At 39.8% G+C, this 25,807-nt stretch overlaps 2 protein-coding genes across 2 annotated transcripts in view; one reads left to right on the top strand and one right to left on the bottom strand.

Moving 5' to 3' along the window:
- ACE2 (angiotensin converting enzyme 2) overlaps positions 1-1,322 on the top strand; it is a 39,130-nt gene extending 37,808 nt beyond the window's left edge. The window contains exon 19 of the mRNA XM_033107295.1: positions 350-1,322. Within this exon, the coding sequence (XP_032963186.1) occupies positions 350-458 (109 nt within the window). The 3' untranslated portion in view covers positions 459-1,322. The remainder of the gene's footprint in view (positions 1-349) is intronic.
- BMX (BMX non-receptor tyrosine kinase) overlaps positions 427-25,807 on the bottom strand; it is a 44,952-nt gene continuing 19,571 nt past the window's right edge. Inside the window, 12 exon segments of the mRNA XM_033107311.1 lie at positions 427-3,317; positions 5,231-5,388; positions 7,995-8,113; positions 9,947-10,011; positions 10,895-11,111; positions 13,924-14,095; positions 14,851-14,925; positions 17,507-17,634; positions 19,084-19,163; positions 20,496-20,550; positions 23,375-23,428; positions 24,110-24,181. Of these exon segments, the coding sequence (XP_032963202.1) occupies positions 3,243-3,317; positions 5,231-5,388; positions 7,995-8,113; positions 9,947-10,011; positions 10,895-11,111; positions 13,924-14,095; positions 14,851-14,925; positions 17,507-17,634; positions 19,084-19,163; positions 20,496-20,550; positions 23,375-23,428; positions 24,110-24,181 (1,270 nt within the window). The 3' untranslated portion in view covers positions 427-3,242.

Below are 25,807 nucleotides of genomic sequence, written 5' to 3' on the forward strand. Positions count from 1 at the left end.
GCCAGCATTATTTCATTGATTCCACATAACTGCCATCATTTTCTGAGTAAGCAAACTGAGGCCCAGAGGCCCCCCTCTCTCTGACTCCAGAGCTCAAACCTACCCAGTCTCTTACTGCTCTGCCAGCCATCTCGACAATCACAGGGCTAAAGAAGTGAACCCAATGCACTGCAGGTGTTTATAGTCCATTAAGAGGGGACTGATATGCAAATGAATACACCAGTGATTAGATGCTGAGATGTAAAAGACGGCCCAATGGGGTCCAAGGGAGGCCATGTCATTGTAACATCTTAACATTCTAACATTCTAGTATTCTAACATATTAAGGTGACTTCACTTTATTTAACAGGAAAGATCAAGCAAGAAGTGAAGAAAATCCTTATTCTTCCGTGGATTTGAGTAAAGGAGAAAATAATCCAGGATTCCAAAATGGTGATGATGTTCAGACTTCGTTTTAGAGAAATCTATTTTATTTCCTCTTGAGGTGATTTCATTGTATGTAAATGTTAATTTCGTAGTCCAGAAAATATGAGATTATAAAGATGTTATTAAATATCAGAACCATGGCTGTGTTCAGGAAAATTGTCCAAAGAAGACATGCCGAGGAGAGGGCCTCTTCACTTGCATTGCTTTTGGTATTTATTTCTGTATCAACATTTGACTTCTTTTCTGTTTCCTAAAAGAGATGTTTATCTTTGAGAATAATAGAGAAAGTGTGTCTTTAGCCACCCGGGCTGTTCAGGGGTAATGGAAATGGAAATGTCTATTGTGTTGCTGGAGCTGAAAAAAAGCTACATGGCAGGAGTAAGTGTAGGAGCCTTCTATGGAATCCAGTTGCATGGCTTTTAAGGACAGTGCACGTGAGCTGATGGAGCTACAGGGATGGGGAATGACGTACACTATTCACTTTCTTTAAATTCACGTGTAAAGGATGATGCGCTCTCTTCACATTAACGTAATCTAAGTACTATACTGATTTGCCCAGTGGTGATTGGACTAGACCATGCCTTCTACAGGATGACAAGTCTAAAAGAGAAGAACCCAGAGAGTGTCAGAAGGTGTTGCCTTCTCACTTCCAAGCTGTCGGATCATCATCTCTCTGACAAGATTAAAGTAGCCCCCAGGGCCTCCATGACCCCTCACCCCACACACCTGGTAGAAATTCGCTTCTGTTGTTCTCTAACTGTGGACTGAATGGAAATCCCAACTGAATATCACCCTCTGAAGTGGGCACCCAGTTTCTTAAATCTTTTGTATTCACTCACAATGTCTGAGCAGTGCTGAGCACAAAGCAGACATTCAATAAATACTAGATTTTCACACTCTTGTGCTGTCATGGGTACTTATGTGTTGGGGCTTCTGTAGGTTCTGTCTGTTTTTCACTTCCAGGGACGAGGTTGCCCTCTGACCGCCTGGGACCCTTGACGTCCCAAGTATCCTAGAATGTATCCCAATTTCTTCAATTGCTTTATTGTACAAAGCAATTGTAAAATCAGTCTGAAAAGAGTGTGCTAAGATGACATACACCCTCAGGTTAGGAACCAAAGCTGATGCTGCTTTGACATATTTCAGAGTCCCCAGACCAATAATGAGCACAGCTCCACTACCTGCCTGAAGACTCACTTAAAATAGGTTAAATGGATCAAAATATCCAAACTCTACCTGTCAACTCACGCTTCGTGGTGACCAGCATAATGTTAGATAACTTTGTTCCTAATAAATTCCATAGAGATAATGGTGATGGTGGGTCAGTTAGCCAAGTCAGGGGACAACGAACATTTTCTTCGCTTCCAAGGGAGTGTAGGCAGGTCCCTGGTTTAGAACAACGAGAAACGCCAGATACCACCACTAAACACAGGCAAACAGCATTTTAACATTTATTGTGCATGTTTTAAATAGTATGAATATTGTTCCTTTACCTGCTCACCCCAGCATCACTGGACTTATTTTCTGATAAACCTCTACTAGTATCTTAAAGTCTTGCTTGACTTCATTTCCGGAGGCAGGTTTCTAAGCCAGGCTTTGGCCCCTTTTTATAATAGACAATTCTGTACTGTTTGAATTTTTTTCAATGAGCACGTGTCCCTTTAGTTAGAAAGAGGATTGTTAGAAGATCGAATACATAAAAATAAGAAGAAAGGAAAACAACCTTCAAGGTGCGGGCGGAGGGGGCACCAGCAAGACCTAGTTTGGGCTTGGGACATCTTTCTTTGGGGGGGTTCACAGTCTGTGCTGCAGTTCCTGGTGGACAGGATGGGAGAGCGCAGCAAAGGCTGCAACCCCCACGTGACTGTGGCCCACTGAGGAGGGGGGCTGTGCTAATTGCTCCCTGTACCCCCCACCAGGAAAGAACCTGGCACACGGTACATGCTAAATAAATGCTCACTGAATGTATAAGTGCCCTAGTGGTTATTTTTAAAGTTCCTTTTATTATGCATTGAGATTTGTGTGCCTCTGTAAAAAACAGAAGACTATTATCATAAGGCAATTCTGCTGAAAAGAAAGGAATCATTATTTAAATGTCAAGAAACAAATAACTAAGAGGGCTCATTTGAAATAGTTGGGGGGTGAGTGGGGTGAGAAAGAGTATGAACGACACCCACAGCATAATGAGGTCCCCTAAGGCAGTTCAGACTGCACAGGAACATCTGGGCGCCTGTTAAAAATACAAATTCTCAGGCTTCACTCAGACCTGCTCTACCAGAGTCTCTGGGGTAGTTCCTAAGAATCTGTTTTAGTAACCAGATTTGATTCTCATGAAACCATTTAGTAACCATTTGATTCTCATGCATGCATGCATGCATGCTAAAGATTGAGGACATTGAAACATGAAGGCAAATGTCCACATTTCTGTACTTGTTAATAGTATATTTAATTATCATGAGAGTGACAATATAAAGAAAAGAACAAATATCCAACAAGTAATTTTTCAATTCTGTTCAATCTTTACACATGGTATACACCTTCTCTATAGTCCAATCTGAAAATATGCTTCTGCTATAGGCTGGGAAGTGTAATACTAAGAACAGCATAAACAAAATTACTAATTTGACCTTAATTTCAAGGAAATCTTTTGTTTCCTACCTTATTCATTTCTAGGTACTATAACAGATAAACAGCACACAGAATACTATTAAGAACTAGCTAGATTACATTGTCTGTGCCTTGCTACTTTCCTTAAAAAGAATGAAGATGTTGGCCAACATTTACATTCATTCTCATCCGATCTCCTAATTTCTTCTTCAAGGCTTGTCTTTTTCCCGAAGTGGTTCAATGGAAGTTAAGAGTTGCTGAAATGTGGGACGCTTCTCTGGAAGCTAAATAAAAGAAAAACCCAATGGTTTAGTTTCTGAACATTGTAGTTAAAAATAAAATATTTATACCTCAGTCCTAAAGCTAGTAACTTTTAAAACACTACAAACATTTCTGCTACTAAAGAGAAAACAACTACAGCCATAAGAATTGAAAAGAAAAAGTATCTTTATTTGCATAAGATATGATTGTATACCTGGAAAAACTAAAAGAATCAATGATGGAATCAACCCAAAGAATAAAGGAATTCACCAGGATAGTGGTAATAAAATTAACATACAAAATCAGTAGACTTCACATGTATGTATGATAACCAATTAGAAGACATAATGGAAGAGAAAAATCTCATTTATAGTAACAACACCACCAAAATAAAATACTAAGAAAAATGTACCTCCCGAATGAGGAAAACTTTAAAACACTGCTGAAAAATACAAATTTAGACTTGAACACATAGAAAAATATTTCTTGTTCTTGAATAGGACAAATCAGTATCATGAAGACGTCAAATTTCCCAAGTTAAAATGTAAACTAAATATAATCACTTTATAAAGGGATTTTTAAAATCAAGGTGGGGAGAACAAAAATCTGAGAGAAAGAAGGGAAAAGACAAAAGACGTAATTCTCCGAAAGATACACAAATGCCCTTACAAATGTACCTCACTCATAATGAAAGAGGGACATGAAAGCTGCACTAAATACCATTTCTCATCTATCTGATTGGCAGGAATTCAGAAGCTTGACAATGCTCCGTGTGGTGAGACTGGGCAAATAGGCACATTGCTGGAGGGGCAACTCCTGCAGAGAGAAATTTGTACGCTACTTTTTTGGTAAGAAAGAAAAGGAAACAAAAACACGCATATACTTACCTGCTTATTTTTGTGCAAAGAAGTACAGGAAAGATAAATCAGAATCTAATGAAAATTGTAAGTGTTTTTCCAAAAGTTGCAAAATAAAATATAAAAAAAGAGGGGAGACTAAAATGTACAAAATGCTCACTATATACAGAACCTTCAGTTGGGGATTATCTCTGTGTAAGCCCCTCTCAATGGATTCTGCCACAATCCACACACTTTCACGGACCATCTGCCGGAAGATGGCAGTTCCTCCCTGTTCAGGGCCCCCTGTCCATGGATATTGCAGTCCTAGCCCCAGGAGCTAGAGCAGGAGGGCCGGAGAGGTCCCAGCTGCAACTCTTATCTGCTCTTCTCCATCTGACAGGTGACGGCAGTAAGTCCAGTACTTGTCTATGTTTCTATTGTGCATGTATAATTATAAACTGCTTGGTGTTTTCAGTTTCACAGTGTGTGTGTGTGTGTGTGTGTGTGTGTGTGTGAAGACTGAGTTCAGTGAGGGCAAATCAGTCCCCCTGCAATTTCAGTTCCATGTCTACCCCAAAAGAGACTTATTCTCTACCTACATGGCATGCTTTTACTCAGCACTTGGGAGGTATGGGAAGAGAGGATGGAATCACGTCGTCCATTATGTGTTCTGTACACCTGGTTATGTGTACTCTGTCACACATTTTCTACTCGAGCAGAGACTATCGTATGGTTAAGAACAGGGACCCCAACACTAGCCAGCCTGCCTCTTAGAAGATATGTGACCCTGGGCAAGTCAGTTAACCTCTCTGGGTCTCTGTTTCCTCTTTTGTTAGTTTTAGCCATGATAATATATTAGTATCTACCTCATACGTGTTTCCTGATGACTAAATGAGTTAATATTTATGAAGTTTTTAGAACAGTGCTGAACGTAAGTTTTTGTTAAACTGTTGGCACCTGCATTGCTTGTTTTAGATGACAAACACTTGAGGGCAGAGGCCCAGGGCCATTCCCACCTGATCTGTAGCAGGTGCCTCCCCTCCAAAATGCTTTGCCCAGGGGGACGAAGCCAAAGCTCCCCCAGGTGGTGCACTTGCCTCGTGCCAGCAGCTGTACATGATCTGGTAGATGGTGTCCGATGCCAGTTTGGGCCGGTAGAGCCTGTGGCCCTGGGAGACCTTCACAACCACCTGGGAGTTGTCGTACAAGTCGTAGGGCTGCTTCCCCAGGCTGTACACTTCCCACATCAGGATCCCTGCATGACGCCGAGGGGCCCGGCAGACAAGGGAAGAGAGCAGATGTCAGAAGGTACGGAGTTTGTTGAATGAGCATCACAGACCAGGTTAGGAAGGCTAGGGGTCAGAGCTAGGGAGCGCTGGGAAATGAGTCCTGGCAGAAGGGACAGGGTATGGAGGCTGGGTGTGTACCATTACGTCTGGAGCCCAGGGTCTCTCCTCCATGTTTCCTGAGACCCAGACGCCCATTCTTGCTGGTAAACGGGGAAATGGCTAGCGTAGCTGCAGAGGCAGCTACTTGGGGCCAAGATTCTTGGCTGCTTCAGAAAAGCAGCTGGGGCCTCCATCCACCCCCAAACTGCCCGGCTCCAGACCTTAGGACTGATTGCTTGAACTCCTCACCCTTCCTTTCTCTCTGCCTTGGCCGTGTGTGCAACAATTTCATTGTATAATCAAATTACCATTCAGTGGAAATGTATAGATAAAATCATTGACAGCATTACTCCTTTCCTTATTGCCACAGTGGTTCAGAATATTTGGTGGGTCAAGTATCCTTTCGAGAATCTGATAAAAGCCATTGGTTCTCCCTTAGGGCAATAAATGCACAGCATTTTTGTGTTTGATTTCTGGATGTCCACAGTCCCCCATGCAGGGCGTTGTGGGTTTCAGGTTAAGAAACTGAGTTGTGGTCATGGTGGTCAAGAGGGTGCCATTTGGGGTCAGTCAGATGTGGCCTCTGAGGCCCAGTTCTGCCACTTACAAGCTGGGCAAGTTTCGTAATCTTCTCTGTCAGGTTCCCTGTGTACAATATGAAGATATTCACACATAATGGTGTTGCCATGAGGAATAAATAGGATAAAACACACAGAGCATTTAATAGAGCACAGGGGCATTTTAACTGCTCTCTAAATGGTGGCCATTTTGCCGTCATACTGGCCAAGCCAGAGAATTGCAATAGTCAGTCAGCTTTAAAAGTTCAGAAAACCAGAAATATGTAAGAAGGAAGAAAATTGTTCTAGAACCATAACTGAAGTACTGTCTTCAAAACTACTTTGACATTTAGGGCTATGGATTTTGTGTAAGTTGTTTACAATAAGGTAATATTACAAGTTGTGGCTGCATTTTAAAAAGAAACCAAACATTCTGTAGCAACCACCCCAAAGCGTGTTGCTCTCTTTACAACTCTCTCTTTGGAAGGCTAGCCACTTATCTCGAGAATAATTTTACTGCTTAAACTATCTTTGTAGCTCTTCTTTGAGAATTGCTTTCAGAGGCCCTTGTTCATTTTGAATGTTCATATTGCAGACAAATTATTTAAGAATGGATTTAGTTTTGGAAACAGCCAGAAAATATCGGGAGCCATGTTTTGGTGCTTAAATAATCAAGCTGGGTAATGCAATTTTTTTGGTCAAAAACAAGGTATAACTATTGAGTAAGCATACTGATTTTTAAAAATATCTTTCATAAGACATATTAACTGAAACAAGGAGATTGAAACTAATTTTGACAAGTTAATCAGCAGAAAGTGACATCAAGTATTTACCAAAATGCCATCTTTGTGGTTTTTCTTCTTTCTGTATACATTGAATTATCATTTTTTTTTTACAATGAACAATACCACTTTAACAAAAGGAATAACTATTTTTGAAAATCATGTCATATAGAAAAATCAATGGCTAACTAAATTTTGGGTTTTTTTAGGAGTCTTAATGGATGTCATGTAGAAAGTCAAATTATTATGCTTAAGGACCGACCAAGACAGGCATGAAATAGGTCTCAGCTGAATTTAATACATTCTATAGCTTTATAATAATTGGGATCATTTATCCTGGATCCATCTGACAGTGATTGTAAACAGGCCTGACATTCCTCACAATGCAGAAAAGCATCAGAAAATCTACAAAATCATTATATAAGAATTATTTCTGTTTTATGTTTACTAAATTTCAATATAGATCTTTTAGTAAAATAGAGGTCAGAAAACTTTTTCTGTAAAGGGTCACACAGTAAGTATTTTAGGTTTTGGGGGGTCATGCAGTGTCTAGTGACTGCTCTGCACAAAAGCAGCCAGAGACAACAGAAATACATGGCCGTGCGCCAATAAAACTTCAGTTACAGGTACAGGCCACTGAATTGGGTCCTGGGCTGTGGTTTGCTCACCCCTGATCTAAATTATGAATTTTAACAAGGACATGGTATGGGCCAAAGACAGCACTGAGTCACATTTGGTTTTTGACCAGGCATTTCCCCCACCCCAAACTGGTCAATTCAGAAGGAAATGGTTATCATGGCTGCTTTCATGCCAAAAGTCCATGACTCTACTGTAAATCCTTCAATGTTTTGGCCTTCGTGCAAACTCGGTTTTAGTTCTCAATGACTCCTTTATAAACATTGTTGGAAATTTGCAGTAGAAGAGCTTTTATGAGAAGGTGATAGCAGGAAATTATACAATATGCGGCAGACCCAAGGAAAGATCATCTTCTATCTCTTGCTTGTCACAGGCCATACAGGTAATTTTGTAAGTGCTCAGGGCTTTGCTAAAAATGGATGTTGCTGCTCTTGTGGTTTCCTGTTGTGGAAGCTGGCTTACAAAATGGAGTTGGGGCCTCTGTGGCCACTTTCTTACCGAATGCCCATACGTCTGACTTGCTGCTGTATTTGAAGTAGTGAAACACCTCTGGGGCTGACCACTTGACTGGAAACTTTGTTCCTACTGAACTGACATACTGGTCATCAAGAACATACCTGTGAGGGGAAACATTGACACACACCATCAGCTGCTTGGTTGTGCAGAGGAGAAGACCTCTGCTGCCCACCATTGCCTCCTGGCAGACAGGCTGATGGAGGACATGGTGGCAGCCGGTCTCAGCCCCTCTGTGTTCTGCATCTTGTCCTTTCTTTCAATGTGTACGCTCAGCTGGAGGCTGCTTACGACTTGTAAACTTTAAAAAATGATATCTAACTTTGAAAATACCAAAATCCCAATGCAAACTATTTGGTAAGTATAGAAAAACACAAAAACATTTAAAAAAATCACTCAGAATCCCACCCCAAAGATAACCTGTAATTCTACCATTCAAGGTACATTTTTTGCTTATATACTTCCCGATCTTTTTTTCTGTGTGTATATAACGTGAACAAAATTGGGTTTCTGCCGTATTGAGGTTTGTTTTTATTTTTCCTTTAATGCATATCAAGAATATTTTCCCTATGTGGCTTACATTTTCTTCAGCATCGTGTTTAATGGCTGAATTCCCTCTATGGATTAACGTACTTTGTTTTACCATGTAAATGGCTTCCAATCGTCTGCTATTATAAACAATGACAGACAACAATATCCTATGGAGATATCAAGACCATAAAAATATATGTTCAAGGATATTCACTACACTCTTGTTTATAATGATAAGAATGGAAGCAATCTTAATGTCCACAGTTTGAGAAGCAATTAAATATGATAGGGTGCATTAATACAATAGATTAATATGCAGCCATTAAAAGTGAGATAGCTCTATATTTACCAAAATAAAAAGATGCCCATGATATATGGAAATGTGCAAACGCAGGTATATATAATGCAATGCCATTTTTGTGGAAACAAATGGTAAATGTACTTACTTGTGTAAATGATCGGGAATACGTACTTAGGAATAGGATGTGGAAGGACATCCATCAAATGTGTTAGCAGTAGGTACTCCTAGTGCTAAAAATGGGATGAAGGGGTGGGTGGGGGGCAGATTCTGCTTTTGACTTTGTACACCTTTGCTATATCTTTTACAATAAGCACATACTATTTACGTAATTCATAGAGGGGAATCCTATATCTTTGCTCACAAAAAACAAATAAATAATGAGTCTTCTAAATAGGAAAATAAGAAAATGAATGGAAAGTCCAGCATGTATGTCCTCATTTCCTATGTAAAATCATGAAAATTGGCTTCAAGGCTTAAATACTATGAGGATACAGAATTAGGAAATGGAAGGCTCTTTTAAACTGTCATCATAATCAAAATGATTTCTCCAAATCATGAAGTGATGATAGAACACCCATCAATAGAATCTCAGAGTCAACTTTCATGCCTACTTGGTGATAAAGAAAATGAACATGACAACAAAAATTTTCCTAGTGTGAATGCTCTACCCATTTGAACACATATTAAGAAAAAATCCAGGTAGGGCTAAAGGAGCCTTGATTGAAAATGTGTGTGTGTGTGTGTGTGTGTGTGTGTGTGCGCGCGCTCGCCAAATAATCTGGCTGTAACATGTTATATTTAAATGTTTAGGATCTTTCATGGAATTTATTCTTAAGTTTAGAAAATATTTATCAGAATGTTGAAAGAACTAAAAGGGACTGTAGATCATTTCTGAAGTACAGTTTCATCTTATAGGTGAGGAAATGGGGTGAAACATGTTTCATAGGTAGTCAGAGGTAGTATGGGGGAGGGGATCCAGGTTTCTAAGTCCCAGTTCAGAACACGTTCTACGCGTATATATCCCCACAAGGCCATCATCGACGATGGCATTTAGGTGTGAATGAAAATACCACTTTCACCGGTTGCCCCTTTGGAACTGGCTTACCTTGTCATTCCAAAGTCAGATACTTTCACAGAGAGATCACTGTCTACTAAGCAGTTCCGAGCAGCCTTTGGAGGAAAAACAAAATTACCACGTAGTAAAAGTGACCACGAATTTCCTGACATCAGAATCTGACATTTTCCTTCTCTTTGGCAGAATTCTCAGCAAAAATCTAAGATTGCCTATCAAAACCTAAATGTTGGGAAGTTGTCTTTTTTATATTTGTAATTTTTCGAAATGAAAATGTGCGCCCATAAGTATTCTCACCCAGGCATCCATCCTTGTCAAACAACATGAAAGGTATTAAACACAGAGCCTTAGCTCATCAATGAGAAGGGAAACATCAGTTCTAGAGGCTCCCTCTCTGTGCAGTGACAGGTGCTCTGAAAGCACAAATGCGGCACCAGAGACTCAGAATGAACTTGCCTAGTGTGCCTGGCATGTTTGCCGTTTGGCACAGGAAAACCTCTAAATATAAATACCAGTGCACACCGAGCAGACTACCTCCCACTCCCACTCTGACCCAAAGACACAAGTTGCATTTCTTTCTGGTATTTCTTTGTTCATTTTTGTATTTTCAGTTATTGTATTAAATGACTGCTTTGACACTCGGCCCTTCCACAGTAAAAGTCAGCTTGGGTTTAATGGTTCCAAGACACACTAAATTGACCAAAGCCTTTCCCTTCCATCTCTTTTCCTTCAAACCACAACACTGCTACATAGATCTTGACGGTTTCTTTTACTCTTTCTGTTCTTTTTGTAGTTCAAATATTTTATTTTGAAATTGTGATTTTTTTTAAAATCACAAAAGTGTCATGTGTTTAAACAAGTCACAAGCGAGCCAAGTAAAAGTGAAGGTAGCCTCCTCTCTTTCCACCCAGTCTATCACTGAAGGCGGAAACTGTGGATTGCTTTCTTTTCTTTCTTTGATCTTTCAATGGCTTTGCTTACCAAGTCCCGATGTATGAACTGGTGGCTCTCCAAGAAGGCCATGCCTTCACAAACATCATAGCACATTTCTAAGAGCTGGGAGGGTTCAAGTCCTTTTCCATGACTCTTCAGGTAATTCAGCAAGCAGCCATTGGTTATATATTCAGTCACTATGTATATAGGGTATCTCTTTGAGCACACTCCATAGAATTTTACCAGCTTGGGATGGTTGAGTTTCCTGGAAAGAACAGATTTTCAAAGTTCAGTACTGAATTTCCACACTCCATTTTCCAGATGTCCTGAAAAAGAATCACTCACAGATTTTTGTTTCTTTTAACTTCCCCCCTTCTACTTGAACAGAGAAGGGGAGGGAAGTGTTTTGGATCTTATTCTGGGAGCATTAGCCTTTGGAGGTGAGAAATGCTGCCTTACATTGGACATCGACAACCCCAGAAGCAGTTTAGCAGTTGTGGGTGCTGTGTTCAACTTTCCTACAGAGAATCAGGGAAGCAGTGGTCTGATGGCATCTTGAGAACTTCCACGACTAATTTGGAGAAAGCTACACCCTAAAAGCACTCACTTCCATTTTAAAACATCTAACTTTCATGTCTAAATATTTCATTCTGAAAAAAAGCATTGTATCAGAATATGAAGGGTGTAAGTAAAATGAAAATAGTTGCTATGTAAGGGAAATGAGGTTAGGTATAATTTTTCTTTAAAAAAACTCATTTTCCATTACTGTAACATTATTTTTTGCAATAATACATTTAGAAAATTGTAACCACAAGACATAAAACTTCTGGTAGGTCACGACGGATGGACACTCAGCAGTTACACTGGGCGTCAACTTGTCCTTATGTAATTTATCTATTATCAATTCACAGGATGTTCTTTAATGTTCATTTATGTAAAAATCTAAATTTAACATGTCAACTTTTAAATTTGTGAATAATTGAGGACTCATTAAATATTTAGTTACTTTCTTTCTTCTTGGCTGAACTATACGGGCATGCCTTATCATGTTACTCAGGGCAATGAGCCAGAGACCTGCGTGGTACTCAGCGGTGCTCCCTTGAGAGGCAGGACAAAGGTCTATCACCCAGTTAAAAGCTGTTCCTTGAGCAAGTTCCATCATTTACCAGAGGGCACATAGTGGGAAAGAAATATGTTTTAAAACTGCACCAGGACACGGGGGTTACACACTGAACCTAAGGGGTTTTCTGCCAGATTTTTATGTCTTACAAAAGGAACACATCAAGGATCTGTGCCCCGGTTTTATGATGGTCCAATTGCCAAAAGCAGAATGAGCTATATAATTTGCAGGAACCAGTGCAAAATGAAAATGCAGGGATTCTTGTTTAAGATTATTAAGAGTCTCGAGATGGTGACAGCTGATCATTAACCCAAGTGTGGAGGGAGCCCTGCTAAGTGCGGGGCAACTCAAGACTGCAGGTTGCAGACATGCGAAGCCAGCCCAGCCACAGGCTTGTATTCACATAGTCCCTCGCTTCCAAACAATTCTGCAATTGTAAAAGCGATTGTTCTGACTCTCTCGGTATCATTGGTCTTCGTAAAGGAATGACTAAGGAAATGGGCACTGGAATATCTGCCTGGGTTTGCATCTCTGCTCTGCCACTTTTACTAGCTTGGTGACCTTGGGTAAATTATTGAACATTTCTGTGCTTCAGTTTCCTATAAATCAGATAACAATGGTACATGCTTCACAGGCTTCATATGAGGCTTGAACGCATTATTAATAAAGTGCTCAGAGAGATGTCTATAAAGACAATGTAACTGTTTAAGTAAAATTTTTAAAAGGGCTGTTACTCTGTAGCAAGTTAGGATTTATGATTTCAACTATCTTTGACCAAAGTCCTGCTATAGCATTGTTTTTTATACCATGCTGTTGTTTCCCTAAAAGGATGACCAGCTGTCACAGTTTGCCTGGGCCTCGGGTTTTTCCCGGGACACAGGACTTTCAGTGCCAAAACCAGGAAAGTTCCAGGCAAACCTGGACGGTTGGTCACCCTTCAAAGTCTCATTCACCATGTTGACAAGAAGAGGTAGAATCATTAAAATAATTCTTTGTACTTGCGTAGATGAGAGAGAGGGAAGAAAGGAGGGGAGGGGACGGGACGGGAGGGGAAGCAAAGGAAAGGAAGAACAGAGAGAGAAAGAGAACACATATGTATTATCAAGAATTAAGGACTGTGCTTGGAACTGAGGACTATTAGGAAGGATATCTTCATGATAAGTGAGGGAAGAATAGGGTGAGAAAGGCATTTTTATCAGACTGTGTTGAAGGTCCCAGGAAGGTAAAGGATATTGTCTGGAGCACGTTCATTTTCAATATGGCCCATGTTCTGGCCACCACAGGCTCCTGCTGCTGGATATGTGCTTGCAAGGCCCCACTCTGTTCCTCATTCCATCATGTACCTCCCCACGGGGCAAGGAGGCCAGAGGGCCAAGGAGACATGCCTCCTCAGAACCCATACATCCCCTCTTCTGTCACCCTTGGGGTCCCCGGACTCTGGGATCCCCTGTCCGTATAGTCCTGAGGCCTCTTCCAGGACCCATGCAGACTCTTTCTGAGCCTGGTCCCCCAAGAGTGAGCCAAGAGTGGTATGCCTGCCCCTAACCAAGATCATTAGTCAATAGAGATGTTTTGTGGGAGACACGGGGAGGTTGGAGGTACAGAATGCTGTGTCTGCACATTAGTGCTAAGCGTAGTGTAGGACAGAGCAGAGGTGGGAGGAGGAAGGGGAGGGGTGGAGTTTGTGGAGTCCTTGGACCGCACGCTGATTTCTCTAAAGAGTCTTGAGAATTCTCAATTTGAATATGACCTTTCAGGTTGTCACAAAGGTGTCCTTGTCAAAGGAAGAGCACAGAACTGACTTTATCTAAGAGTGTTTTCGCTTTATAACTTCTCAGTACTTGTATCTATGACATGTGGACTCTTGCTACAGGCCTTGCAGATGTAGGGCCAGGCCTGTTAGCAGGAATGTCCTCCCGTGGTGAGGGCTAAGCTGCCATTCCTCAGGAGAACTCACATCATGGTCTGGGCCTCCTGGAAGAATTCATCCTCTGACATGGAGCCCTCCTTGATCATCTTAACAGCAACGTCATACTGCCCCTTCCACTTGCCCAGATGGACCACTCCAAACTGGCCGCTTCCCAGCTCCTTCAACAGGGTAATCTCTTCTCTTTTCAGCTCCCAGATTCCTGATAAGGCAAGACAGACACTCTTCAGGACGAGAATAGAAGCTTTGGGGCTGATAGCTTCCCTAGTGATGTCCTCTCCAATGAGAGTTTCACGCTGACAATATGAAGAACAGCAAGACAATTTAAGTTGATCACTTAAAAAAAAACACCCTTAGTGACGTGGTCTTATGACTTCTTAGACCACATGATAATGCCACCAAGGCAATGTTGCTCTCGAAGCAGCTCCAGTTATTGATAAGAAAGCTTCGAGGATAAACACTTTGCCAACCAGAGGCAGCTTGGAAAGACTCAGTGTCAAAATGTGCTCGATGTCCTTAGCTTGGTAAAATATCATCGCATTGTCTTATAAAACAAATTAAACTGTGATCTGGGGTAGTCATTACTCTAAATACACAAGGTTGAAAACTGGCTCAGAGCAGGCACAGAATCCCGGAAGAAGAAAGAACAGGCAATGAGGTTCCAGAGACTGATGACTGGGTCTAACAAGATGAAAATTTTCACAATCTTCGTGGTAATACTGGAGAGATTACAGAGTTAGGTTGGGAGGAGAAAAAAAGGACAGAAGAGATTTTCAGTTTCTGTTATTTATTTTTAGAAAATGAACAAATATATTAGAGCGGAAGCCCTCCCTGGCACAATGTAAACGGGGACCACCTTCCTGTCTTCCCCCTTTTTTCAGTAAATTCACCATATATGTATATTTTAACCCCCAATGGTGGGAAATAGAGTTTAAGAGACCAAGGGTATGTCCATACCACTTCCCAAGGACACGGAGCTGGGAACCTTGTTGGCCTTTGTGGACACAGGGTGGCGGAGCCGTGTGATCATACCTGCAATGGAATCAGCAGCACATCATCACATATCACCTCATCACATCATATCACATCACATTGGTTCACCCCTCTGCTTACGCTCTCTCCAGAGTAGCTGAAAAAGCAGAGTTCAGGAAGTTGAGATGCTGAGAGAGAATCCATTCTGACCATCCTCATCCTGTAATTGTATTCCTTTGTCTGGCTTTACTAATAAGCTCAATGCAAAAATTAAGAGTAAAACCACTTCATGTGACTTTTGAAAAGCCCATCAAAGTTAGTTGTTTGATGGAATCTTTCATTAAAAGAAATCCCATTTTTGTTTTGCTATCTTTTTACAGTCCTATATTTAAATATGTATACACACAGCAACAAAGAGTTGGTAAAAAATCCAAAAAATACAGAAGGGTACAAAATAAAAAGTCAACCACTTGAATTTTTAAAAAGTAAACCTATTACTAAATTGCATAAAATGGTCAAGTCATTTTAAGTGTTTACATCACGTTATGGTAAAGCTGGGTTAAAATAATTATAGTATTTATAATGACTTAACCCATCCAAAAATATGTTTCTTAACTAATAATAATAAAAAATATGTTTCTTACTTTAAATGAGACATTTTCCTAGTCCTGGGAATTATCATACATGTCCTGTTTCTCTCTTTCCTTTTAGTATATTATTTAGTTACTTTTTATATGAGTGGTCTCCAAATCTTTTAAGTCCTGCACCTTTAATTGGCAAAAAAAAAATGAGTGTACTCCATATATACAGAGGGTGCCAAAAAATGTATACACATTTTAAGAAAGGAAAAAACTATTAAAATTGTAATACTCAATATATACCGATCACAAAAGATGAATACAAGTCACATTTGACTTCTGCTATGACAAACGGTGCTCAAGTGGTTCCCATCAGCGTCCAGACACTTCTGATGATGGCGAACTACTGCTTGAGCAACGTTGACCAAAGTGTCCACTTGTATATATTTCTTTGGCACCCCTGGTATGCATGTATGTATATTTATATATGTGTACATGTATATATATACATATGATTGCTGTATTGATATGTGAATCATAAAATACAGTCACAAAGAGAAAACACTATAAGAGAAAGATTTTAAAAACAAATCAAAACAAACATTATTCTCTTGTACCCTGTGGAGTGGCTTGTGTATCCTCTGGAGTGGAATCACTCCACTTGGAGATGTCTATTTATATAATACATTTCCAAGGAGGTACTTTTGAGGTGCTCCAAGATAAAATAAACAATTGAGGAAATTGGGACAAAGGAAAATACAAGTAGGAACCAAAATCAAAGCTAAGAGGAAGGCTAATTCACTTCTGTGCATGTAATCAGGTTAGGTAGAGTTGCATAAATTTGACACTGAGCCCACAGCTTATTTTTACTCACTGTTGGAAATTCATCCAGTCGCTGTGAGTAAGTGACACTGATGTAGAAAAGATATTGAGAGGGGATTTCTTTTTTTTTTTTTAATTTTTTTCCTACGTTTATTGAGATGTTATTTGTTATTGACATATATTATAATATATATAACTTTAAGGTATACAGCGTGATGATTTGATATATGCATGTATTGTGAAATGGTTACCACAATAAGGTTAGTTAACATTTCCATTAGGGATTTCTATATACATTTTTGCCAGTTGATTAGGCAAAATTTAAAAACAGTAATAGTAGTACCCAGTGTTGGTGAGGATGAAGGAAATTGCTGTTGGAGGGAGTGTACATTTCTCAAAAGCATTTGATGATGTTTAAATTTTAAATGTTCTTAACCATTTATCTTAGCAATTCTACTTCTAGGGAGTTTGGCTACAGAAACACTCACACAGATGAACAGAGCTATGTGTGCAGGACTGTGCACCGAAACAGCGATTATAGTGGGAAAATATTGTAAATGATCCAACTGCTAATCAGAATAGTGTTAGGCGAGTAAATAGTGGAGTAATTATATAACAGAATGCTCTGTAGCTGTTAAATAGACCGCAGTAAGCTGTACGTATTTGCATGGAAAGACCTCTAAAACATGTTGAGTAAGAAAAGCAAGCTGAAAAGTAGTATGTGGAGAATGATCTCATCTCAGTAACAATATAGTGGGGAGATTATATGTATATATATAATATATATATATATATTACATATATATATAGATATATATATGATATATATATCTATATAGATATATATAAAATGAATGTTAGTATCAGCATATAAAAAAATTCTGTCAGAACAGACACCAATTTGTATATCATTAGAGAGATAACCTCCATGGACAAATCTATAATATTTGAATCTTGCAATTAACTTCTAAAAATACCTGCAAATATTTTTATATAGAGAATCTCTACTTCTAAGTCACTAACTCACTCAACTTAATATTTTTATGGCATTATAGCATGTATAATGTTATATTCCAGGAAATGTAGGTTAAAAAATCACAGTAGGCCATAGGGCTTGAGAGCATTTTTTTCTTACTTTCATGGTTCCCTATATAGTGAACAATATTAGGAGTATCAGTAGTATCTAAGCAAAACAATGTTTATCAAGAAGTTCCCATAAAAGAAAAACTGAGATAAATTACCTGCTGAATTGTGTTGATGATAGTGAATAAGCTTTGGAATAGAATCAAAACAGTAGTTTTCTGCCAGGTACAGTTTATTCTCAGCATTTGTATGCACATGGTAATGTTTGACGGTTCCTTTTTTATCACTAGTAAGGAAGAAAGAGTGTTAGAGGGTTTTTAATAAACAACTGAAGCTTGATTAAACAACAGTTAAAAGTAATTAGGTGCATTTGCAATTTTTGGAGAGGGAAGTGAGGAAAGGTTGTACGGTCTCGATATCTGGTGTTTTTCTGGAGGTATCCATGACAGTCTGTAAGTATAGAACAGGGCTCCTCTCTGAACTCAGCCTATCTTTTGTGCACATGCAGAATTCACGTACAGTAAAATTCCAACTTTCTAGACCGTTCCTCCCTTAGAAAGTATAAAGCTGGCATCTTCCTCTGACGATTGAGAGCCCTGCAGTTCTTCAGAATCATTATTCTGAACATCAATTCTCTTTTAGGAGAATGAAGATTAAAATGTGGGAGGCAAAGGTGAGTAGGCTGTGGGTGCTCTCACCCAGAGCATGGGTGGGAGACTCTTTGGGGAGCGGAGCAGGCAGGATGGAGTGGGTGGGGATGTCCTTTAATTCCTCATGTGAACTTGTACCTTTTCCACATAAAACATTTTCTTTCTTTCACTCTACGTTTAGGAAATAGTGGTGAATTGATGCAAATTGGTTTTGGCTAATCAAGAATAATATGCCTGATTAGAAGGAATAAAAGAGCTAACAACCAATGGGAAAAGAGCTTGTAAAACTCTGGTGGCGAATGCTGATGGTGGTAATGGAGACTTACATGAGATGGCGGGGGGCGGGTCCTCTATGCCTCCGGGTTTGGGTGGGGGCAGTGGAACAGGTAGAATCACTCTCAACAACAACATCAGTAATTGCTATTAGGTTATTAAGTGACGACTATGTGCCAGGCACTGTTCTGATCCAACACATGTTCATCCATAGAACATAATAATCATTATTATGTCCCCTTTTCAGGTGAGAAAGTTAAGAAACTTGCTCAGTGTCATAAAGCTTTGTAAATGGTACAGTCAGGATTTAGGCCCAGAGGGGTGGCTTCCAATCAGAACTCTTAACCCCACAGAGGACAGCACCCTAGAAGACGCTATCGAGGGAACACAGCTACACTGATTCAGCCTTCTGCTAGCTCTGCCCTCACTGGAAAGACACTGGGGCAGGTTTCCCAGCTCAGCAGGTGGCTCGGGCCAACCAGTTAGAGGCTCCAATGCTATTTCTCTCTTCCTGGGCGTAGGACTGAATGAAGGGGAATAACCCAGGATTCCTTTCACAAATGTTTAGAGGCATGCTGTGCACTGGGCACTCAGCTACTGCCTGGGACGGGCAGGACAGGATCACCTGAGAATAGGCTCTTGGAAGTAGGGAAAAAATAAAGGCCCCTACGAATGGTCGCATTCAACAGAAATATTTTGATCCAAACTCCCAGAATGGAAAGATGGTGTCTTATCCCAAAATGTGACTAAATTACCAGCACACTCAAAGAATGCACAAGAATATATAAGAAATGAATGCATTTTATACTTACTTCACAGCCTTACTAAATAAGGACACTGTATACATTCCCACCTGGCTGGAATTTCTAACCATAAAGGCTCCTTCTTTTCCCTGAAAAGGAAGGAAAATACGCAAGGAACAGAAAACATTTTCATTATCCTTGGAAACTATTTTTCCTAGTGGATAGTAGGAAAACAGACCTTTTAAATTCACTTTACATCTCATGGATGGCACAGATTATCCAACAGTTGTCACAGAAGGGGACCCACAGGTTAGCTTTCTTCCTTTTCTCACTCAGTTTCTTTATAAATCTACCTTGTGTGCTTCAACTTTTTCTTTCCAGTTAATTTTAACCCTCTCTATAATTTTCTCTTTTGTATTTGTGTAAGCCTAATGCTTTAATCTTTCAGAAATAAAATTTAAAACCACATATCATATCATGCTCTTGGTAAATTTTAGAAAACCAAAGATGCAGAGCAGATCATTTGTTAAAGTTCTAAGCTCAACTTGTCCTGCTTAATGTCTTGTGTAATTCTAAGCAGATCCAGATTTAGAAAGAGCATAGACTAAATTGTGAACTTGAGAAAAACGCCAAGTTAGGTAGTCAAGTCATCACATGCTCACTAGTACCCTCTCAAAGAGATAATTGGTGTGTTTTATTAGGTTAAACTATATCAAAGTGTCATTTTGTAGGGCACAAGAGTTTGCTATTGGTAATTCCGTACCAATTGATAACTATAATGTCATGGAGCTTTATTCCCCATTACATACATCTACTTGGTTCTGATTCAGGAGCTAACGAGGAATGACACAGCTGAGGTAGACTGTTTACACAGATGGCCCCAATAAATCATCTCTGTATTCATGCCCGGTGTAGGCCCCTCACATTGACTCTGTGCTGGGCCACGTGACTTGCTTTGGCCAATGGGACATTAGCAAACATGACAAAAGCAGAGACTCCATAAGTGCTAGCACCAAACTGTGGGGTTCATCCTCTTCAAACACAGTCTTGAGATCACCATGCTGTGAGAAAGCCCAAGTTAGCCACATAGGGAAGAAGTATAACACCTTGGTTGACTGCCTCAGTTAAATCCAACCTCTCCCCCGCCGACTGCATCCACCAGCTAAATGCAGACTCGTGAGTAGCCCTAAGCAAAACCTGCAGAAGAACTGCTGGGCCAGCTGACTCACAGAATTGTGCGAATCATGATCTTGTTGTTTCAAGCCACTAAATTTTAAAGTAGTTTATTACACAGCAATAGATAACGGAAACAGAGGAAGTGGCTATATGTGGAGGGCCTGGTAACCCAAGGCCGGGCAACCCACACTATGATGACATGACTGTATAATTAGCAATAAGGTTTCTCTCAGAAGTGCGTGACCCTCTGGGCCCAACAGTAGAAAGAGATTCTTAGAGGCTATTTTAGAGACTAGAATATTTACCTTTTGTCTCAGTAACTGCTCAGATTGTGCCCTGGAGATGTTACCTGCAAACCAGCTGCAATAGAAAAGAATTCCATATTTGAGAGTTAATCATTTTTAACTGCATAGCTTGTCACTTCATTTTCTAACCTGGAAAATGAGACATTGGCTTCGATCAGGGGTTTCCAAACCTGGCTGCCCCAGAGAATCACCTGAGGAGCTTCTCCAAAATACAGATTCCTGAGTCTCCACCACACAATCATGATTCTGGGGTGGGCCTGCAGATCTGTATTCTTAAATGGGCTGGCATTTAGGAAACTTTGGCCTCCTTCTAGGTGATCTCTAAATTCTCCTACCTTTCACCATTTTGAATAAGAGCCAGAGATTAGACCAATGGAGAATACTCCAGTGAGAAAGTCGGGGTTGCCAAGGATGAAAGTTTCTGTCTTTCAACCCTATAATTTTCTTTTAATAATCCAATAGAAACACACTTTACAGCATCTGTTTTGAAAGCAAATGCTTTTCCCAAAAATATTTTTTATTTGCAGGATAGCAATAGATAAGTGTCTATGGTTATATGAAGATGGCAACAGTTGCAGTGAACTGAGAAAAAGAAGATGGGAAACAGCCAGGTGTAACCTGAAATATTGTCCTTCTTACTATGTTAGCCAAGAACATCACAGTTTATATGTGAACCTCAACGGGTCACGGAGCTGTTTCTCATGTGATACCAACAATATCTGTAGCCTTTTGGTTTTGGCCAAAATGTCATACTTAGGAAACTGACAGGGTGGGAGCTGGGATGGGGCATGGGTATGGGGGTTTGGGAGGATCTTCTGGCTAGAAGATAACACCTGAGGAGGAAAGAAGTACATCGGAGGGTGAGGGTGTCACTTGGTAGGCAGTTCAATGAAGTGGAAAGAGCCTTAGATGGGCCAGCTTGGAGTTTTGGGTGGTAGACATAACTTCCTAATAAGTAGTTGTATGGCTTTGGATAAGCCACTGAGTCTCTTTAGACCTTGGAATTCTGCACTTGTAAAATTAGGATGAGGCTTGAACTTGGTAAGTCTTCTAACTCCACCCTTATAGATAATATATAATTAACACTTGAGACATTAACTGATAGTTTTCTTATTAATATTTTAAGCTAATCATAGCTAATCCAAAGACTCTTCAGGCAGTATGATCCAGGATATATGCCCATGGGCGATAGAAGAAAGCGATGATCAGGAATAAGGAAAGAGGCGAGGTGAGATTGTGTGTAAACCCCCACACCCACATACATACTTTGTGTTATAATTTTGCTGAATCCCGGCTGTTTAAAAACAAATTCAGCATTTCAATGTCAGAGCAGCAGAGGCTTATGCCTAGTCCTGTCACATGATTTTCAATCTAAACCTTGGTGCCTCAGTCTTTAATGGAAGGGGTACAGTTGCTCATGAACTTAAGGCCATAAAACAGATGCTTCAGTGGCACTGATAGAGCAGAAAGCTGGGGCACCAAGCATGGTGTGCAAAGGCTGAGCCCAAGATCATATAGCCCTCTGGTCCTGATCTCTTTGATTTTAAAAGGGCAGGTCTTTCCTGGTCACTTCCCCCAATGCACACCTCTCACACACCATTTGAATCTAGAAATGGTGGAGACACAGACTGTCTGTATGGTCAGATGTGGGCTTTCTGAATCAAAGAAAGATTTGCAGTTCGTCTAAATGTTAAATACTAAAATCCATGATTGGAAGTTCACGCCCGTTGCTTTAAGTCTTTGTCTTCTGTTGAAGTGCAATTCTCTTTGGATACTTTTGGTGCTGGTCTGAGTCTTTTAGGTCTTTATGTCTTAGTTTGAATTATTCCATCCAATGATTTCCTGAGAGCAGATGTTGGGGAAGAGGGAGGACTAAAGGGAAGCTAGAGGGTGGTAAAGAGACCATGCTGCAAAGGGGTAGGGGGTACAGCACGTCTGCCCCAACGTGACAGGTATGCCTAGGGCCAGGCTGGGTTAGAAGGAAGAGGAAGCAGCAAAACAGAGACATGTATTTTATAAAAGCTCTCACTGCACTTAGGGCCAATAAATCAATAACATAGCACTTATACAAGAAAAGAACTAGAAATATGCATAATCCTGTTCAAGTGAACTGGTTGCTGTTGGGAAATAGATGTCTGAGAGGTACAGTATGTCCTATTACTCCCACCTCTCCTTAACACGAGTCTTTAAGTCCAGGAGATTTATTTGTCCTTATTTTAGGAGGATAGAATCTTAGATGTTGGAAAGGATCTTAAGAACCACTTAGATCAGCCTATCTCAGTGTAGTTGGGATGATCATGCATTCTTATTTGGCTAGAAGAATCCAGTTAATGCCTGATGTCCAGGTGTAATATTTAATCGTACACTCTTCTCTCCGTAAAGTGTCCTAATTTGGATGTTAAATGATAAGGTCACCCTAGCAATAGGAATCTTTCAACATAAATGCTGTCATGTTTAAGTCTCAGTTGTGCTACCTTATAAAATTACTGTATCATAAATAACTTCAAAAATTGGACTCAATGTTAATAAGAGCCTTCAAGCATCTCCCTGGGGAGAGGCCTCTAGGGAAGAAAGAATCAGCAGAAATGTTATACGCAGTATCTATGAAGACAAAGTGAAATGACAGGGACACCAGGTATATGATAAATCTAATGAATACGTGCAGCCAATTTAGATCGTCCAGATTGGGGGAAATATTTTCATTAGTAACAACCCAGATCATTGTCACCCGTCATCCAGATAACTGGCCCAGAGCCTCACATGAGTTTACTCATGTAACACAGCTTCCTGAGCAAGTGTGAGTCATCTGTTTTAATGCCTGTGGGGACGAATCGAATTGAAACATCTATATCTAGTTTTAGAGGACTTTCAAAACTCACTCATAGTCATCCAGGTTTTCCTCTTCTTCAGATGAACTTGACTCAGGGAATCCCCTGTGGAAGAAAGGAAACAACATGAATGCAAAAACCACCAAGAAGGAATCCAAGTACCTACAGTAGCAGTGTGATATGAAATCCCACCCTGCTTTCATCCATGTAAATAAAATTTAGCTGTTAAGTTTCCCTTTTGGCACTTGGGAAGGTATCAGCCAAGTGAAGAGAGAGTTGCTCACAAGTTGAGTTCATGTCCAGTTTTATGAGAAAATGGCTGTTTGGTGTAAGTCCCTGGGAGGTCCCCAGGAACATGCATATCTTTGAGTCTCTCAGAAGAGTGGCTCGTGAAATAGATGATGCCTCCTTCAGGGACAGCTATAGTAAACAGTCAAAAAATCTCAGGTTGTGTAGAGAGCTATTCTTAGAGAAGAGTTATTGAACTCTAGGTTGTTTTTCCTCCTGCTAGCGGTGCCCGAGCCAGGTACATGCATCTTCCTGCTAACACCAGTGTGTCTCAGGAGTGATGGAGAGCAAAAGTCATGTGAGGAAAATGGCAACCCACAAATCATCAATTCAGACCAACTAACTTAAGGGTTCAGAGACGCAAACTACATGGATTTGGGGGGGGGGTTATGTTTACTTTAAATGTAAAATCTAGTTGCAAAATTATTGCAAATTTGATTAGTTTTTCCACAAATGGAGCAAATCCTGGGTGTGAAGGACTATTTGAATTTGATATACCATGACATCTTTGATGTGCTGTGATTCACAACATTTCTTTCACTTTGGTTACTGCAGGCAAAATCTTCACCGCTACAAAAGAAGATACATTTCGTAAATTTATGTTTATTTAGAAATGCTAAATGACAAAAGTAATTTTGTTAGGTATGTTTTAGCTTTACTCAACATTTTGACCCACACGTTTCACTTGGTTTGGAAATTGAAGCTAATGAGTCATTTTCACATTTTCGTCCTTGCAGGGACTCCAATAAAAAGCAGTAGTTTGACAGTACTCCTAAACAAAAGTGAACTTTTAATAATGGTTCGTAATAACCCCAAACAGTAGAAAACTTGGATTAATAAATCATCTTGACTGGGTTTGCCCTGATTTTCTTGTATATATGCAAGCATTCTGCCACATATATTTTAAAATAAGTTATTTTCTTTTTTTTGCTGTGGTGATTACAATTAAAAGTCTTGAAAATACCGAATTTTCGACTCCATGTAGACGCAGATGAATAGGCAGGATTTTCATCATCCTCTACCACCCACCATTTTCTCGCTTTCATTTTGGGTGTTGAGCAGAGCATGAGGAAATGCCTATCTCTCCAAGTTCAAAGCTTGTTTTATTTGGAACGTCGGACCTATTTCCCCTTTGCCTTCATATCTCAGGCTCTTATTCAAAACCACACTTCACAGTGACAAGCTTCCTTAACAAGGAAATGCCTCTCTGGCTCCGTTTCCAGGAGTGCCTCCGTCTCTGCCTTCCTGAAGAGTCTTGCTCACTAGCATAGCTTTTTTACTTCATCTCTTCATAAGAAAACTTTTATTTAAAAATGCTAAGCAATCTATTTAGCCTTTTTTTAAAGAACACATGGACAATGGCCATCAATAGTGCATTTCTTAGGTATATCCATGTAATGGAATACTATATCAACATTCAAAATAGTCAGGTAGATTGCGTAACAATGTGAAGGTAGTTAACATGCTGAACTGGATACTTAAACATGACTAAGATGGTAAATTTTATGTTACGTTTTACCACGATTAAAAATTTTTAAAAATTAATAATTAAGTCTATCCTCATGTATTCAAATGGAGAAAATGCCCAAGATGTTAAGTGAAAAGAACAAGTGCCAAAGAGCCCTGTGTGGTCTTCTTTAAAAAGACTGATTTTTAAGTTCGCTCTTTATGTAACACATGCATAGAAAACATTTTAGAGGATTGTACACTGAAGATTCTGCAATATTTGAGTGCTTAATGGCAGTATGGATTATTTTACTACTCAGAAAAATAAAGATTAAAAAGCAGATCAGCTGAAGGTAGTATAAATGACAGAAAGTTCATAAAAAGTATTATCTACTTATATGAGCTGAGAATCATGGCTGCATTTTTAAAATTCAAGCTCCATGGAGACCTTTTAGCAATTATCATAATTCACGCACAGATGATGTAATGCTACTCATGCTAAGAAGTGATTAATCGATCCTTTGTCCAGATAACTAGCTTTCTGAAGTTCTAGGGAAACGTCCAGGGTCGGGACTAAATATTGGGTGCACAGTCTAAGAGGGTGTCAAAAACTCAGTAATCAAGACAAATAGTGTTTTAATAAAATACTTTTTAAATAAAAATCAATGCAAAAATCCATGGTGAACAAAATAGCCACATTTAAATAAAGATAGGACATGGCAATCGGTGAGTGATAGTTTCTGCAGCAAC

Source organism: Rhinolophus ferrumequinum, chromosome X, assembly GCF_004115265.2.
Source record: "Rhinolophus ferrumequinum isolate MPI-CBG mRhiFer1 chromosome X, mRhiFer1_v1.p, whole genome shotgun sequence".
NCBI classification, from domain to species: domain Eukaryota; kingdom Metazoa; phylum Chordata; class Mammalia; order Chiroptera; family Rhinolophidae; genus Rhinolophus; species Rhinolophus ferrumequinum.